At 48.5% G+C, this 19,086-nt stretch overlaps 1 protein-coding gene across 1 annotated transcript in view; it reads right to left on the reverse strand.

The window, feature by feature from the left end:
• Positions 1-7,656: 7,656 nt before the first annotated feature.
• The window catches only part of SRCIN1 (SRC kinase signaling inhibitor 1), a 71,156-nt gene continuing 59,726 nt past the window's right edge, over positions 7,657-19,086 (reverse strand). Inside the window, 1 exon segment of the mRNA XM_070479367.1 lies at positions 7,657-11,081. Coding sequence (XP_070335468.1) covers positions 10,947-11,081 — 135 coding nt within the window. The 3' untranslated portion in view covers positions 7,657-10,946.

Raw genomic sequence — 19,086 nt, forward strand, 5'->3', positions numbered from 1 at the left:
CACAGAGAGATGACATACTTGTCCAGGGTCACACAGCTAACAAGTGGTAAAGGCAGGATAAATCTAAGCCCGGAAAGACAGAAGGACAGGGTTACTGCCCACTGGGCTTCCTTCAGGCTATAGTAGGCTTTGCGTGAGAATAGATTAAAAACCAGGTTTCTCTGGTGATTCAGTGGTAAAGAATCTGCCTGCCAATGCAGAAGACAGGTTTGGTCACTGGGCCAGGAGGATCCCCTGGAGAAGGAAATGGCAACCCACTTCAGCACTCTTGCCTGGAAAATCCCATGAGCAGAGGAGCCTGGCGGGCTATAGTCCATGGGGTCACAAAAGAGTCGGACATGATTTAGCAACTAAACAATAATGACAGATCAAGACCCTGTGCTTTCCTTCAAAACCAAAGAGAAATGAAGACATCTCCAGTAAAGAAAAGCAGGCAATTTGTCATTAGCAGGTCTGCCCTATGAGAAATAATGGAATCCGGTGAGCTGAAATGAAATACACTAGATGGTAACTTGAATCCATACAAAAACATAAAGGACACCATTAAAGGGAACATGTAGGCATTGTAAAAGACAGTATAAACATTTTTATTTTTTTATTTTTTGGCCATGTCACATGGCTTGTGGCATTTTAGTTCCCCAACTAGGGATCTAATTTATGCCCTCTACAATGGAAGCAAGGAGTCCTAACCACTGGACTGCCAGGGAATTCCCATAAACATCTTTATTTGTAATTCTTCTATTTTTTGTCCTTAACTCTCTGTTTTTTTTTTAAGGTAGTTGCATAAGATGATAATTACAAAACTGTGTTGACAGGCTTATAATGTATAAAGATCAATTTTTATGACAATAATAGCATAAAGGAGTCAGGAGGGAATGGAGTTATAATGAAGCAAAGCTTTTGTATGTTATGAAAATTAAGTTAGTATTAATCTAAAATAAACTGTCTTAAATTAAGATACTAATTGTAACCCCCAGGGCAACCACTAAGAAAATAACTCTTTCAAAATATTATAAATTAAAAAAAACAGCGAATTAAAAAGGCACACTAGAAAATATCTATTTCACACAAAAAAGGGAAGGAACCAAGGACTACAAGAACAACAAAAACATAAGACATATGAAAAACAGCAAAATGGTGGGCATACATCCTACCTTATCAGTAATTATATTGAATATAAGTGGAATGAACACCCTAATCAAAAGACAGAGATTGGCAGATTTAAAAACATGCTCAAACTACATGCTGTTCATAAAACCTTTACTTTAGATTCAAAGACACAAAATAGTTGAAAGTGAAAGAATGGAAAAAGATACGAAATGATGAAAAGAGTTATGAAAGAGAGCCAGAGTGGTTATACAGGTATGAGATAAAATAGGCTTTAAAGATTAAAAAAAAAAAATCATTACTAGAGACAAGAAGGATGTTTTATAAAAATAAAAGGGTCAGTCTATCAAGAAGATAAAATGATTATAAATATATGTTTCAAAAAACGCTCTTCAAAAAACGAAGATCATGGCATCTGGTCCCATCATTTCATGACAAATAGATGTGATAACAATGGGAACAATGACAGACTTTATTTTTTGGGGTTCCCAAATCACTGCAGATGGTGACTGCAGCCATGAAATTATAAGATGTATGCTCCTTGGAAGAAAAGCAATGACAAACCTAGACAGCGTATTTAAAAACAGAGACATTACTTTGCCAACAAAGTTCTGTATAGTCAATCTTTGGTTTTCCCAGTAGCATGTATGGATATGAGAGTTGGACTATGAAGAAAGCTGAATGCCGAAGAATTGATCCTTTTGAACTGTGGTGTTGGAGAAGACTCTTGAGAGTCCCTTGGACTGCAAGGAGATCAAACCAGTCAATCCTAAAGGAAATCAATCCTGAATATTTATTGAAAGGACTGATACTGAAGCTGAAGCTCCAATATTTTGGCCACCTGAAGCAAAGAGCTGACTTATTAGAAAAGACCCTGATGCTGGAAAAGATTGAAGGTGGGAGGAGAAGGGGACAACAGAGGGTGAGATGGTTGGATGGCATCACCGACTCAGTGGACATGAGTTTGAGCAAGCTCTGGGAGATGGTGAAGGACAGGGAAGCCTGGCATGCTGCAGTCCATGGGGTCACAAAGACTGGGACATGACTGCGTGACTGAACAACAACAATATATGCTTCTAACAACAAAACCTGAAGCAGAAACTAACAGAATTGAAAGGAAAGTAGACAATCCAAAGCAATAGCTGGAGAAAATTCCAGTGGTTAGAGCTCCATGCTTTCACTGTCCAGGGCACAGATTCAGTCCTTGGCCCCTCAAGTTGTGTGGTGTGACCGACAAGCAAACAAAAATCAAAACAATAGTCGGACATTGTCACTTTCAATAATGACTAGAACAACTGGACAGAAGATCAATAAGGAAGTAGAAAATGTAAACAATACTATGAACCAACTAGATCTAACAATCTCCAAAGAAGCTTCCACCCAACAACATAATATACATTTTCCTCAAGTGTGCATGGAACATTCTTCAGGATAGACCAAAAGCTAGACCATAAAACATGCCCAGAACATTTAAATTACAATTTAAATTTTAATAAGTTTAAAAGGATTGAAATCACACAAAGTTTGTTCTCCAAACACAAGGGAATTAAGTTAGAAGTTAGCAACAGAAGATTTTGGGAAGTTCACAAACATGTCGCAATATAAAAGCACACTCCTAAATATCTAATGAGTCAAAGAAGAAATCACAGGGAAAATTAGAAATACTTTAAAATGAATGAAAGCAAAAGCACAGCATGTCAAAGCTTATGGGATGCAGCTAAATTAGCTCTCTGGGGGAACTTTATAGCTGTAAATATCATATTGACAAAGAGAGATTTCAAATCGACACTGTAACCTTGCATCTTAAGAAACTAGAAAAAGAAAAACAAACTAAATCCAAAACAAGCCAAAGGATGGAAATAATAAAGAATGGAAATAAATGAAACAGAAAATATAAAAAAATAGAGAAAATTGATAAAACTAAAAGTTGGTTCTTGGAGAAGGTCAGTTTTGTACTGACAAATATTTAGTTTTTTTTCTTGGTCATTCTAACTAGGTGTTTATCAGTTTTGTCAATCTTTTCCAATAACTAACTTTTAGTTTTATAATTTTTAATTAATTAGTTTTCTCTTTTTTTTCTATTTTCATTTGTCATTTAAAAAATACAAATCTCAACCACAATGAGATACAATTTCACACTCACCAGGATAGATTAAATCAAGAAAATAGAAAATAACAAGTGTTGCTGAAGATCTGGAGAAATAGGAACCCTGGAACATTGCCGGAGGCAGTGCAAAACAGTACAGCTACTATGAAAAATAGTTTGGTGGTTCCTTAAAAAATTAAAAATAAACTTACCATATGATCCAGCAATTCCACATCCAGCTTTATACCCAATAGAAATGAAAACATACGTCCCAACAGAAACTTGTACCTGAATGTTTATAGCAGCATTGTTCATTATAACCAAAAGGTGGAAATAGCCCAAATACCATAAATAGATAAACAAATCATTGTATATACATAAAATGAAATATTGTTCAGCCATAGAAAGAAAGAAATCTTGCCATTTGCGACAACATGGATAGATCTTGAGGACATTATGCTACACGAGACAAGTCAGATAGAAAGGACAAGTACCATATGCACTCATTACATATGGAATAAAAAAAATCTTACAGAGAACAAATAGTGGTTGACAGAAGTGGGGGTTGGAATGGGGTGAAATGGGAGAAGGGAGTCGAAAGGTATAAGCTCTCAGTTATATTTTAAGTCAGTCCTGGGGATGTAATGTACAGTGTGGCAACTATAGTTAATTATACTGTTGTATTGCATAGTTGAAAGCAAAAGAGTAAATCTTTACTAAGAGAGAATATCTTAAAGCTCTCATCACAAAAATAAAATTTTCTCTAACTATGGATGGTGAGAGATGTTAACTAGACTCATCATGGTGATCATTTTACAATATACACAAATATTCCATCATTATGTTGTATACCTGAAACTGATACAATGTTGTGTGTCAACTGTATCTCTAATAGAGAAGTCTTTATCACGCCTCCCACTTTATTTCTATAAGCGATGAACAATCTAAAAATGAGATTGAGAAAACAATTCTATTTATAATAGCATCAAAAATAATAAAATACCTAGGAATAGATTTAATAAAAGAAGTGCAAAACTTGTAACAAGAAAATTAAAATATCATTGAAAGAATTAAAAGATCTCAATAAATGGATATTCCATGTTTCGGAAGATCTCATGTTGTTAAGATGGCAGATTGAATACAATCCCTATTAAAATCCCCCTTTTTTTGTCTTTTTCGGCAGAATATTCCATGTTTCAGAAGATCTTACGTTGTTAAGATGCAGATTGAATACAATCCCTATTAAAATCCCCATTTTTTTTGTCTTTTTCGGCAGAAATTGACAAACTGATCCTAAAATTCCTATGGAAATGTGAGGGACCTAGAACAACCAAAACAATCTTGAAAAAGAAAACCAAGTTGAAAGTTCCCAGTTTCAAAACTTACCACCAATCAAGACACTGTGGTACTGGCATGAGGATAGACATATACTTCATAGGAAAACTCCAAATCTGTTTAGGTTGAATTAAAGGAATAAGGATTTTTCTCTGACATGGGCCCATGGAAGGACTACAGTAGTGGGCCTGAGCTGAAGCAGAGAGTCTGTGGGTTTGAGTGAAATTCCCGGCAGGTGGCCAGGGGTATGGGGTGGAGCTTCCTGCCAGATATCGTTAAGAGGGCTGTCAACCAGTTGGCATTAGGGAATGTTGAGGGAGCCTATGTCAGCTAATGGGTACGGTGGCCTTGGGCCCAAGGCCCTGGCACTGTAAAGGATGCTTCGCTGCCCTGTGAGTTTAGGATCACATAAGCCACTCAGATCAAAGAGGAAGAACACTCCCAGGGGACTCAGAGATGTGCAGACAGTGAGGGAGAAAATATGTGGACTTCCCAGGTTCTTATTGGTAAAGAAGCCCCCTTTCTACTATCAATTAGAATCTGGTTCTGAGACCAACCTGAGGTCAGTCAAATCCTTGGCTCAGTCACTCTCCCCATCAGTAGACAGGAGGATAGCACATATGGTAAGGATTAAATGAACACTTACTATGTGTGTTTGTGTGCTCAGTTGCTTTAATCGTGTCCGACTCTTTGCAACCATGGACTGTAGCCTGCCAGGCTCCTCTGTCCATAGGATTCTCCAGGCACATGTGCTGGAGTGGTTTGCCATGCCTATCTCCAGGGAATCTTCCCGAGCCAGGGATCAAACCTGTGTCTCCGCATCTCCTGCATTGCAGATGGATTCTTTACCCACTGAGCCACCTGGGAAGTCCTTAATATGTGTAATGATGAGTATTAAAAGCACCAAGAAAGCATGGCTAACAGGAGAGATGAGTCATGGGTTTGAGTCTTAACTCCATCACTTTGTAGCTACAAAGTCTCTTAAGACTCAGTTTCCCCTCCCTCAGCCATCAGATTGTTCACTGTGAATGAGTTCAGGCAGCCATCATCTGCACCCCACCCTCACCCCACCTCATCACACCACAGCCACAGGTAAACTCTGAAAAACAGCGTCAGATCATGTCACCTTCTGACTTGACCCTCCTATTGGTTCAATGGCTCTGAGAAGAAACCCACCTTCCTTGCTACATTTGCCCAAGACCAAGACCTCCTGTGACGCTGCGCCCCCTTGCCAATTCTCAATCTACTTGGGTTTCATTCATTTTCTAGAACCCACAGATGACTTCCTACCTCAGGGCCTTCTGTGTGGGACACCCAGCCACCAGCTCCCAGACAGTCCCCTTGTGGGTACTGAAGACCTTCCCTCAAATGTGACCTCAGGGCCTCTGGTCACACTCTCTGAGGTGGACTTCATTACTCACAACCACCACCTTTGCAGGCCTGCTTGCCTTCCTGGGGCACGGCTCACTGTCCGTCATGATTTTGCTCAGGAACTTCTGTTTTGGCTGGGTCTCCTCCTAGGCGCTGAGCCATGGTCCCAGTGAATCAGTAAGCAGTGCCCAGCCAGGAGTAGACAGCGGGGAGGTGTCTGAAGGACGAATGAAGTGCTTGGCGTAACTCCTGCCATGCATCCCATTTATGACTTGATCTTGAACTGATGGTGAACGGGGTGATTCTGGAAGATGAAGGGGTTTTGGCTACTTGCCCAGCTTTCTGGAAATAGGATGGGAGAGAGAAGGCAAGATCTGCTGCCTTTTAAAAAGGACAAAAGGGGTGGGGTCTGACTTTCAGTCAAACCTCAAGGGCTACTTGGCAGGTGGGTGACCCAGGGAGGGGGCATTCCCTGCAGACAGAGAGCACATCCTCAACCTAAGTGTCACTGGGTTCCAACGAGGCCTGGAAAAGCGTGGTTCTAGGGCACTGTCATTATCTCATGGGATGGAAGGGATGGTTTTATAGGAGGAGGTAGAGGAAACCGAATAATATCCCAGGTCTCAGCCACGCTGGGCAGTGCCTAGAAGGGCAGCCTCAAGGATGATTAGAACACGCTGCGACAGTGGCACAGCCTTCAGAATTCCAGGGAAACCTGAAAAACCAAAGCAGTTCAGCTGGCCCACTTGATGGCAGGGCAGGCTAGACTCTGACGTGGTAGCCTGGAAGGGTTCAGGCAGCTTGCTGGCTATAGGGTCAGGGTCCAGGGCTCCACCCAACCAGCATCTAGGGTAAATCTCCTGTCAGGGGTCTTCCAATTTCAGAGGCGAGCATGGTGTAAGAGGAACCAGTAGGCCTTTGAGGAGGACAAAGCAGAAATGCTATGTGACTGGGGCTAAATCTTCAGACTAGTATTTTGCAAGCTGTGGGTTTTGACCCTTTCAAGGGTTATGAAATCCAGAGTGGGCTGTGACCAAATGTTTAAAATTTAACAGAAAATAATAAAATTTAACAGAAAATAGTGGAGTGCATAGTGTACAGTAGGTGCTATTTCACTAAATATGTGGGTGTTTGTATGTGTGTGGACACGTCTAAATCACTGAGATGTAAAATGAATTTCTTACTGAGATACAGCTGAAGAAAAACAATTTGAAAGCTGCTGTTCTTGATAGGATGGGTGGAGACCATTAAAGGGTCAGTTCACCCAAAGGGCAGGAGGCTGAGGCCTGATCCAGGGAACAGCTGGAGGTAAGCAGACTGGATTCAGTTTTTGGGGGGAGGCATTGGTTTTGGAGTCGGGCAGAGCTGGACTCCAATGCTGACTGTGCACCTAACTAGCTGTGTGACGGTCGCTAAGACACCTAACATGCCTGGCTTTGTCACTTGCAGGTATCAGTGATGCCAGCAGCATCCTCGCTGATGGAGGAGAGCTGGCACCCCATGAGTTCGTGGGGTTCCTCTCCAGTGTCCAGATGATGTTGGCTCTCAAGGGCTCTTGCAGGCAGCAACAGCCCCCCCAGGCCCTGATTCCACCTCTCCCACTTCGTGCCCTGCCTGCTAAGTCTTCTGCCCACTGGTCTTCTGCCCCCTAAGTCGTAAGGCAGTTGGCTGCCAGGAATTCCCCCTCCCCCCACCCGCCCCAGCACCTTCCAGGGTGAAGATGAGAAATAATGAGACAGCAGCCTCTAGGAAGGAGATCCAGGAGAGGAAAAAGAAACAAATTTTATTTAAGCCCCAAACACTCAGCTAGAAAAACCAAAAAGGAAAGAGAGCAGGAAAGTGGGGGAAGAAAAGGGACATTAGAAAAGAGACAGAGAAAACACAGCAACCCTTTTCCATTTAGAAATTGTCAAGTTACACTGACAGAGGTCACAGAATACCCACAGAAGCCATCACTGCTACACCAACATGGGCCCTACGGGGGACAGGGTGGGGTATGAGCCAGGCTCACCCTGGGGGGTCCCAGGTGGGACCCTTTGCAGAGCCTCAGGCCTGAGGCTCCTGGGGAAACAGCATATTGTGGAAGGGGTGGGAGAGAAACCCCCCATGCGAGTAACACAGCACAGTGGGCAGGGGCTGGGGGGACCAGGTACAGGGGTCCCCCCAGACGTCTTGGTTTTCTCTTGGTCAAGCACACATTGATGGACGGAGCAGTGAGGCGCATGCAGCTGGGGGGCTTTGACGTGCTGGGGACTTTGAGAGGGCCCAGGGGCTGGGGGCTTGAGAGGAGTGCCAGAGCCAGTGGTGCAGGGATGAGGGAACACACACTCAGGCGCTTCTACACTTGGGGTCTACATACATGTGCACGCACGCACCTCCATGTACACCCCTCCATGTACACATACAGGTCTCACAGCTGCTGCGTCTGCACACACATATTACACACGTTCTTACACTCCAAGCTTCTCCACGCCAAGGTGCCGGTGCCTGCGTGCCAACACCCAGGCTGGTTACATGCACCACTGTGGGCGTGCCTCCCTGCACACACAGGCGGGAGGCCATGTCTGTGCATGCTTATGCCTCCTCTCCTCTGCACACCGATAAATGGACTAGTGCCCGTGGACACACACACACACACACACACACACACACACACACAGAAGTTGTGCACAACTCCTCCTATAAATGTACTGGCACCAAAGTGAAAGGTACAAATTCCACTGGGCTCCACATTAGCAGCGGGTGGGGTGGGGCACACGACTCCCTCCATTTGCCCCCTCCTGGATGGACACGCCCCCTTCCCCTCCCTCACAAAGGGACATTCAGCTCAGGACAATGACGGTGAGGCAAACATACAGGGCACAGGGCTGAGGGTGGGAGGTGGGGCAAGGGAAAAGTAGCAAGCAAAGAGTAATGGAGTGGAGGGAGGAGGGGGCACCACTCCCCCCTCCCCTCCCAAGTCAGGGGTCTCTGTACAGCCGAATCAAACCAAACCATTTCACTGGACCACAGAAACCAGGCCAATGCGCCCACCCTCCAGCCCCTCCCCCGCCAAAACAGCGGCCAGGGAGAGTGCTGTGGTTTTCTTTTTTTTTTTTCTTTTTTAAATATTTATATATATTTATATTACGTATATTATATATATATAATATGTAAATATATTTTTAAAACAATATAAAATGTTAAGACACTTCACTTAAATGTAAAGAGTTGCCTGCAATTAAAAGTAATTGCATCATTTATGAGGTCCTTTTTTTTTTTTTCCTATTTTCCAGGGTTTTTTTTTTGGGGGGGGGAGGGATTTTTTTTTTCCTCTTCTTTTGTTATTTTTCAAAAAGGCTTGCTTGCCTTTGTACAAAAATGATCCAAAGCTAGAAAACAAGGATGAACCAACAAAAACAGCAACAGAAAAAAGAAAATGAAGTAACACAACCCAGTGTCTCCTCCCTCCCCAACCCTCAACAGCTCCCCCTGGCTCTCCTCAGGCGCCAGGCCCCAGAAGGCTCTGCTCCTTCAACGGCTCCTTCTTTCTGTGCTTTCTGGGGGGTTGGTGACTAATCCCAACCCCCTCCTCCCCTGTGCTTACTCCACTTTGTGCTCCAAACAGGAATCCTGCTCCCTGGGGACCCCTCTCCATCCTCCTCCTCCCCCACCCACAGAATCTCCCTGCTGGCCCCTCACTGTGCCCTGAGGGTGGGGGGGGGGTGGTTGCTGAGAGTCAAAACTGATCTCTCCCTCCCCTTTTCAGGACCCCCACCAAAAGCCTCACTGCCCAGAGCCTCTGCAAGGCCGGCGCCCACGGGCCGGAGGTTGGGGGCACTGGCTGGCTGGTCAGGCCTCAAGGACCCTTGAGAATCTCACCAGGGTCACCAGCTCCCCATTTTAAAAACCATCTCTAACGCCTTCCCTGAAAACCCTCAAATCTCAGAGAGGATGGTTAAAGGTCAAGTCAGCCCACCTGTGGGGTCAGAGCTGTCCTCACTGCCCCCCATCAACCCCCTCTATATTGCCCCCTCTTCCCTCACAACAAGACCCTTCCCACCCTCCAGGCCTCCAAGTCTAATTTGCTAGGCCTTTCATTCTTATCCATCCCACCCCATTAAATAAGTTAATGTCATTTAAAGTGCTAAATTAGGAAACTAAAAGTACCAGATACCCCTCCTCGGGGCTGCCTTCTCCCAAGGCAGTATCCCCAGCATCAGGCTCTCTGCTCAACCCACCGTCCACAGCCAGCAGTCCAAAGGTGCCCCGTTCCTCCCACTGGCACGGGCCAGGCAGCTCCTCACCGCAGGGAGGTGGTCCCGGGAAGCCAGCTCCTCTCCAGGGACACACAGATTCAGTGGCGTCACACCACCCTGAGGCCCCTCTGACTCTGGCCTTCCTCTCCAGCCCACCTGTCTTGACTCCAGGCCCACCCGGGCATGAGTGGATGGGAGCAGAGAAGCAGCAGAATTCAGTCATGTCCTGAGGGTGGGCAGGTGTGGCACCTCCCGGGCCAAAGTCTCCTTATGTCCAATTTTCTAGCCTGAATTTGGGGTTGGTCCAATGTCCAGGTTTTCCTCCAGGAAGGTTTCTGAAGAAGGGGAAAAAGGGGGTGTCTTGCCCCTCCAAGTCTCCGTGGCTCAGAGTTTGTTTGGAGTGCTCTTGGGAAGCATGGGGGGGGGGGGAAGTGAGAAGGGAGGGCAGGGGTGGAGGAACTTCAGGATGGACTTGGGAGGGAGCATGGGGAAAGAGAAGAGGGAAGGATGGTGACAGGAAGTGCGCCATTTTGGAATAAGAAATCAAGGGAAGGTGGTGTGTTTTGGTCTTTAGTTTTACTGGTTTGCTTTTTTTTTTCCCCTTAAAAAAAAAAAAAGACAAAAATGAATCATTCAAAAAACCAAAAACACCAACAGGGGATGGGCAGAGAGAGCTGAGAGGGCCACATCCATGGCAAACTCTTCAGAGATTCTGGACAATGAGGTGGAAATGAAGGGAAGCAGAGGAAAGAGAGATATGGAAGGGAAGAGGGAGGAGGGCAGGCTGGGGTGAGGTTATAAGGAAGCTTCTAGAAGGAGATGGAAGAATTCCTCGCTCCAAAGGAAGTCAATACGGGGATGGAGGTTCTGGAAGCCGAAGGCTTTTCTGAGACTGGGCTTGAGGTCTCATTCGAACCACTCATCTCTTTAGATGGTTTAGTGGCCTAGAACAAAAACAGAAGTTGGGGTCAGAGAGAAGGGGAGCCTTTGTGCTGGCCCCCAGTTAGTTTTTTTAGGTTCTCAGTTATCTGTTTTACACATAGAAAGTGAAGTCGCTCAGTCGTGTCCGACTCTTTGCGACCCCATGGACTGTAGCCCACCAGGCTCCTCCATCCATGGAATTTTCTAGGCAAGAGTACTGGAGAGGGTTGCCATTTCCTTCTCCAGGGGATCTTTCCGACCCAGGGATTGAACCCGGGTCTCCCGCATTGCAGGCAGACGCTTTACCATCTGATCCACCAGGGAATCCCAATCTTTAATACATAGTAGTGTTTATATGTCAGTCCCAATCTCCCAATTTATCCCACCCTACAGTTTTAAAAAGTGAAAAATCTCCACAAATACAAGAGAAAACTAACTGCAAAAACCAGAAACCAGAGGAGCATCTGGAGACAGTGGTCTTCTGAGACAGGGCAGGAAGGTGTCAGAGCAGGGGTAGAAAGGGGAACACGAAGTTGGAACAAAGGACCTGGGGTGGGCGGTTAAGTCCACAGTTACTGACAGGAAAGACAGAAGGCGGAAGAGACCGGAGAAGCACAAGGAAGGCCAGCCCAGGACCAGAATGGGGAGCAGGAGAGGGAGCAGAACCAGACCAGGTGGGGAGGGGGAGAGGGCAAGGAAGGGAAGGAAGAAATGAAACATTAGCTGCCCAAACGGAGGCAGGAGGGGAGGAGCAGCCCAACCAGGGCCCTTTCCAACTTCAGCAGGAGGTCTTCCGGTGGCAGCTGAAGAGTGAACTTGCCCTCCTGGAACCCTCAGGACCCCCACGCCCACCCCCACCTCCTGCCCCACAAGTGTTCCTCCAGCGTTGAGCTGTGCCTTGTGGGTAATGGGGAGCCACCCTCTCAAGACGTGTCTGGCATTCACTGGTCACCTCTGATAGTTAGAAATAGCCGTGCCCCCTCCCCACCTCCAGCAGACCCCTAGCACCTACACTGGCCCTGGAGATGTGAGAGAGTTCTAGACCCATCTGCATCTCCTTGAGGGGATGACCTCTGACAAATGCAGATTCCTGGACCCTGCCCCAGGATCCATCTGTCCTGTGAGCCCAGGAATCCGTGTTTTAGGCCAGCGCCCCACGTGATCCTGCCACACAGTTAACTCTGAGATCACTGGGTTAGGGTAACATAGACCAGGTTTTCTCCCTGTGGCTGTATCCACTGTCCCTCCCGGCCTTGCTTAGCCACTACTCGTGTGATAACCAAACTGCCCTGATTAAAGAAAAGAGGGACGTGGACTGGAAGCAGAGTGCTTGGCACACCGCCAGAGACGTCCTGCAGGTCCCGCCTGGGCATGGCCACGCCACTTCTCCTCGACCTACATAATTATCTGGCTGCTTGGCAGCCTCTAGCAGATGCCCTGCGGGGGGGTGGGGGAGTGGAAAGCAAGATGCCCCCTGCCACCAGGAAGGGAAGTGACCACAGGCACCTGACTGGCTGACAGTGAACCTGCCCTTGAGGTTGCTGATCACATTTCTTCATCCACATGTTCACAGCAAACTATCTCTGGGTTTTGCTCACCACACTGTGGTCTGCGGTCTACATTTTCCCCTTTATGAAAATCCAGGCATGAGTTCACTGTTTGGGTCTTCTAACCCCTTTCATCCTGACTGTGGCTGCTCACTCCTTTCTCAGAGGGGTTCCAGGCCCGCAGCCCCCACATACTTCGAATTGCTCAGCCCTTTGTGGAACCCATGTGCCTGGCATGGCCTGTGTTGCAGGGGTCCCGGCACCCCGGCCTGGAGACAGACTCATTTAAAGACAACCAGGAGCTCTCTTACTCCCTCATCATTTACTGTGGGCTCCAGTCCCGCCCCTCCCCTCCCACCATTTCCCATTTAGAGTTTTTTCTCCCAAACCCAGGGGGGCAAGGGGACCTGTCCACTTTCTCCCGAGTCTCTTCACATCCCCTTGCGACCCAAGTCAGCTGTTGGTTCCCTCCTGGCTGTCCCCTTTGGTCTCAGCTCGCCTCTCTAGTTACGAGCCTTTCCTGTTCCTTCCCTTTAGCATTTGTCAAGAGCCTCACTCTGTCCCGAACTGTGGTCTCTTGAACACCTCCCCCCCAGCTTGTGTTGCCCCTGACTCCTGCGTTCACTCAGGCGAGGTGTCCTCATTGGGAAGATGCCCCCTCCCTCTTCTCCCATAGCTGGTGCAAGGCCTTTAAGCTTCATGGAGCAGCAGCAGTCACCAGCTTACGTGGAAGCCCCTGCTTTTCATGGACACCTCTTCTGCTTGCTCTGTGAGCATCTGTTTTGTAACATCCTCTCAGGCCCTCTTCCCTTCCAGGAGAGTGCCCCCCACTCCTCTGAAGCTGAGGGAACGTGTCCAACCATCCCCAGTGACCCTATGCCGCTCAGAGTTCCCGGCTGATAGAGCTGCTGCCTCTCAAGGTGTTCATTGCTTCCCTGTCACCAGCCAGTCCTCCCCCGTTGCTCTTAATTATGTCCAGAGAAAGAGCTTTGCCACCTTTGTGACAGGCAGAAACCTCATACCCAGATGGTCAGCTTTTAGCGGGGGGAAACAGGAACCATTAGCCAGACCCACTCAAAGGGCTGAACCCCACACCCCTCCTCTTCCTGTGGGCCAGAGTGTAGCTCTCTTGAGGCACCCTGAGCATGCTGACCTGTCCCTCCAGGCTATGAGACAAGATTCCCACGCAAGTATAGGCCATCTTGGGGCTTCCCAGGTAGCTGAAGAGTAAAAACTCTGCCTGCCAATGTGGGAGATGCAATAGACTTGGGTTCAATCCCTGGGTTGGGAAGATCCCCTGGAGTGGGATATGGCAACCAACTCCAGTATTCTTGCCTGGAAAATCCCATGCACAGAGGAGCCTGATAGGCTACAGTCCATGGGGGCAGAGTCAGACACGACTGAGCACCATCACCCACATAATAACAGATCATCTTGATGTTGCCAGCCGGGGTTGGTGCCTCCTCCAAGGTCATTCCCGGTGCCACTGTCCCCTGCCCACATGCCCTTAATCCTTATTATTTGCTTCAATCAGGCACTGGGCTGCCAGAAGAGGCAGGGTTTCCTCTAGCCCAAGGGGGAATAGAACCAATGGCAGTTCAGGCTGTTCCCTTCTAGCCAATGATGACCTAGGCACGGGTAATCAGAAGAGAGGGGAGATCAGCTGGGAGTCTCTGGGGAAGGTCCTCCTGCTTCTAAAATGATCTTTGGGGGCCTTCCTTGTGGTCTGATGGTTGAGAATCTGCCTTGTAATGCAGGGGACACCGGTTCAATCCCTGGTCTGGGAAGATCCCACAAGACACAGGGCAATTAAACCCGTGTGCCACAACTCCTGAAGCCTACATGCCTAGAGCCTGTGCTCCGCAACAAGAGAAGCCACCACAATGAGAAGCCCGCACAGTGCGATCAGAGTAGCCCTGACTCGCTACAACCAGAGAAAGCCCTTGCAGCAACCAAGACCCAGCAGTCAAAAATAATTAAATAATTTTTTTAAATCAAGCTTTAAAAAAGAAATGATCCATATACTCACAGCCCTGAAATGAAGGCAGCTGTGCTGGGGTGTGGGTGGGAGGACGTGCCAATAGAACCAAAATACGGAAGGCACCCAGGTCCTGATGTCCTTGAGTATATGAATTCCCCAACCCCGGAGCCTCCCTGCTACTTGTTCTGATAAAACTTTTCCTTGCTGTTTAAGCTATTTTGAACTGGAGTTTCTATTATTTGTGGCTAAAACTACTCAGACTGCCCCAAGTGAGGCCAAAATTGCTCCCTTGATGTTCTCATCAACAGCATCCCCATCATGAGTAGCAGCTCCCCAAAGCTTGGTGGCAGCCACAAAGTTATGCTTCCCGCCAAAGCAGCAGAATGCAGCATTAGGACAGCAGCATTTGTACCTGGCAAATCGCTTTAAGCCCGGCTCTGCCACTTCCTAACTGTGCGACTTTTGGCAGGTATCTGTCTGGATCTTCATGTTCTCACCCACTAAGCAAGAATAACAGACCCTACAGCATTGGAATCAGGTTGAGATACTGTACACAGAGCCCAAGACCCAGTGCCTGCTCTCAGGACGCAGGTGATAAATGGTAGCTGGTATTATTACTATATCATTAGTATATTAATATTTCAAGTCTGCATTGTATATTTCCATTTGGATTGGGCCTGATCACTAGCAAATTCATTCATTCATCCATCCACTCATTCACCTAGCCAATAAATATTTACTGAGTGCCTGCATGTGCCGAGAACTGTTCTAGGTGCCGTAGGCATGTAGCAGTGACAAAGTGGTTAATGCACGTATGAAGATATAAAGTTGTTCTGAGCATTAAATAAGATACACATGCTTAAAATTGGTACAGAAAAGGAGTGTTATTTTCTATTTTTCCTCGCATTCCCCAAATCTGATTTCTACTCTGCGGCCAGGTTGGTCGACCCCGCCATCCCTTGGCTGACTGGCTTCTTGTTGAGTTTGGCCAATGGGGGTTAGGACGGGGCAGGGGGAGAGAGGGGGTAAAGTTTCTCCTCTACTCCCTCCCGACTCGGTGTGTGTTGCAGACATGCTGTGCCCTCTGTAAACATAGCGCCTACTGTTTAGCTCTCACAGGACTCCCTAAGCTCCCAGGTCCCTCTCCCCAAGGAGGTCCAGCTTCCAGCTCTCACTGGTCCCTGAGTGCCTGAACATCTCCTGTTGTTCACTTCATTACAGCCTCATCACTGGAGTCATCCAAGGAGATACACTAAGTATTCAGCAGATTGCTTAGCCCAAGTAGAAGAGGGTGTGTTCAGTTTTCATGCTCGCACCAAGCCCTTGATCCTTGTCCCCTGGGAATCTGGTTCTTATCTCACTCCTGAATCTTTTTTTTTTTTTAATGTAGCTATTTATTTATTTTAGACAGCACTGGGTCTTTGTTGCAGCACACTAGCTTTCTCCAGTTGCAGCGAGTGAGGGCTACTCTCTAGTTGCGGTGCTAGGATTTCTCATTGAGGTGGTCTCTCTTGTCGTGGAACACAGGCTCTAGAGGGCAAGCTCAGCAGTTGTGGAGCATGGGCTCAGTCGCCCTGAGGCATGTGGAATCTTCCTGGACCAGGGATCAAACCTATGTCCCCTGCATCGGCAGGCAGATTCTTAACCACTGGACCATCAGGAAAGTCCATCCCACTCCCTTGAGCACAACATCCAAGCGCTTTTCCTCAATCATTTCCCCTGATTTCCCTGTAATACCAGGCACAGTTGTACCCCTTTCTCCACTCTTCTACCCCAATTTCTGTGTCTCATCCTGGCGCTTCTATTCCTCTCCCTTTCATCACTGCCAAGGCAGCTTGGAGCTCCTAGTGCTAGAACCAAGAAGTGAGGGAGAGGCCTCTGCCCAGCCCCGGCCCTGCCAAAGGGACAGTGCAGTCGAGACCAGTGGTGACTCCTCTTTGGAGAGCACGCTGTGGCTTTCGAAGCTATTTTCCACACCCAGTATTACAGGAGCTCAGAAGCCTGCCCCTGGGTTCTTGTCCCCATTGTACAGACGAGGAAAGAGCCTGCAGAAGGCAGAGGACTTTGACCAGGGTCACAAACAGAGCTGGGAGAAGCGGTGCCCCAGCTGGAGGACAGAAGGCCAGGTGATGCAGGGCAGCTGGAACGAATAGAGTTGAAGCGTCAGGGCAACCAGTGAGGGAGTTTTGATTTTTTTTTAAATCCAGCTGGGGCTGCAGGGCACAGGTGGTAAGCTGAGGCAGTGATACAACCCAATCTGCATTTTAAAATAGCCCTCCCCACCCCGCAGGTCTGGGAGGATAGGAGAGAGGTCACAGAATTCACAGGGAAACCTCAGGAAGGCTTGCACTGGGGTACTGCCACATTGGGTGATTTGTTTCCCTGCCTCTTTATGATGTCTCTTTACTAAAACATCTCTACAAGAAACATGTAATACTTCATTAGAGAGAAGATGCCTTTTTTTTTTTTTAAAGAAAAAGCATTTACTAGAGAAGTGAAAGGGAGAGAGATAGAGCCAGACCAGTCATGTGGTCTGGACCACCGCATCCCTGAGGGAGGGGGTAGCTCAGGAGAGCCCCCCATGGGGCATGGGTGGATGCCTGGGGCAGGTGACTTTCCTGAGGGGAGAGCAAGGGGGCAGGCTTGAGCTCAGAACAGAGACCTGGGCCAGAAGAGATGGCGGGTGGTGCCCAAGGAGAGGAGTGTGTGGTGTGAGAAGCTGAGGAGGAAGTTGGGCACAGAGGAGCGAAGAGGTGGGCATGGGAGAGTCTCCCAGAAAGGAGCCAGGAGGCGGGTGAGGGCTGGCAAGGGAGGGGGGGGTGCCAAGGAGAGGAGGGTCCCATGGCCCCCAGTGTGTGGGGGCAGACTGTATACCCAGCATGCTGCAGAGAGGTGAGCAGACTGCAGGGCGGTAAAGAGGCCTCTGGAGACCTAGCCGAGCCCAGGCGTGAAGCTCAGAGTGGCCTGGGCCGAGGAATGAATGGAGGAGAGGCGATGGAAGTGACTGGAGGGGCAGGAAAGAGGGCAGCAGGCAGAGGAGCTGGGTGCCGGGGGAGTTGGGAGCCAGGGGGAGAGATGGGGAACCTACTTACAGAGGAAGGAGACGCCCGCTGAAGAGATGAGGCAAATGTGTGCCAGGGTAGAGGGGTGGCAGGGGTGGAGGGTGAGAGACAGAGGTGTCAGACAGTCTGGATTTGAAACCCCCTCCACCACTTGTCAGCCATATGACCTTCGGTAAAGCCTCAGTTTCCTCATCTGTCAAATGGGGATAATAAGGCCCTTCCTCAGAGTGGGGAGTGTGCAGGGGGTTAATGTGTGTCTGGCAGAATGTCAGCTGCCATTCTAGACCCTGAGGAGAGACCAGCCTGCACAGGACAAGGGAACTCATACACGGTGGTGACATGAAAAAGAGCTGGGTGTGTCTGGGGACCTGTGAGGAAGACAGCAGGCCAGCAGGGAGCTAGTGGAGGCCTGGCTGACCCGTCTCCACTGGACTCTGAGAGAACCAGCAGGCCTGTGTGCCCAAGGCGGAGCAGAGCCGTGCAGGGGGAAGAACTTTGAGATTTTGGGGTCCCAGTCCTGGCTCTGATGCCGCCTTGCTGTGGGCCCTTGGGAAGTTCCCTTCCTTTTCTGAGCTGTCCCCTGCTCTGTCAAGGAGGTGACTGGATTTACCCATCTCTAACCTCCTGCCTCTGAGCCTAGACCCTTCTCCAAGTCATAACATCTGGACATTTCCTTTCCCCAACCCCCGCTAGCACTTAGAATACAGGAGATGCTTGGAAATTCTGAACCACATGAGTGAACTAAAGGTCTGACATCTAGACCACCCTGCATCTTCTGATCAGGCCACAGGTGGGCCATGGGTGAGGCTGTCACCTCTACATACCATCCTTTAATCTCAAAGAGGGTACAGCACCCTCACCACTTCTATGCATCCCGCTACAACCCAAACACAAGACTGAAAAGGAGATGCAAGACTGGTTTCTCCCTTAGTTGGGAGGTGGCCTAAAGAGCCAGGAGGGAGGCCGAGTTGAGAGAAGAGGGCCAAGGAGCAGGTGGGACCTGAGGGCGGAGGGCAGGAGGCAGAGGAGGGGGAAGAGTGGCCGGAAGACCAGGAGTAAAGGCCCCTCCCACGCCCCAGGGCACCGGCCTCAGAAGGGCCCGGGCATTGGAGTCTGCTCACTCCGCCTTGTCCAGGAGCAGCAGGGGACATGGCCCTCTCTGGCCCTGAGTGAGGGGCCTTCTGCGAGAGAAGTGATCAGTGATCTGGCTATGTTCTCAACCAGATCCTGAGCACCGGTACTGGAGAGAGGAAGCAGAAAATGGTTTGAGGGACCGGTGGGGTAGTCCTGGCCGGGAGGACCTCCCTCGACAGCCGCAGGAGGGTGGTCACAGGAATACCAGCAGGAGACAGCCAGCACCCATCTGGAGCGCACAGCACCGCCGGGGGCTGGAGGTGAGGTGGGGAGTGGGGTCTGCGTGGGCCGCGGCCCTGCCCCC

Source organism: Odocoileus virginianus, chromosome 17, assembly GCF_023699985.2.
Source record: "Odocoileus virginianus isolate 20LAN1187 ecotype Illinois chromosome 17, Ovbor_1.2, whole genome shotgun sequence".
Classification (NCBI taxonomy): Eukaryota; Metazoa; Chordata; class Mammalia; order Artiodactyla; family Cervidae; genus Odocoileus; species Odocoileus virginianus.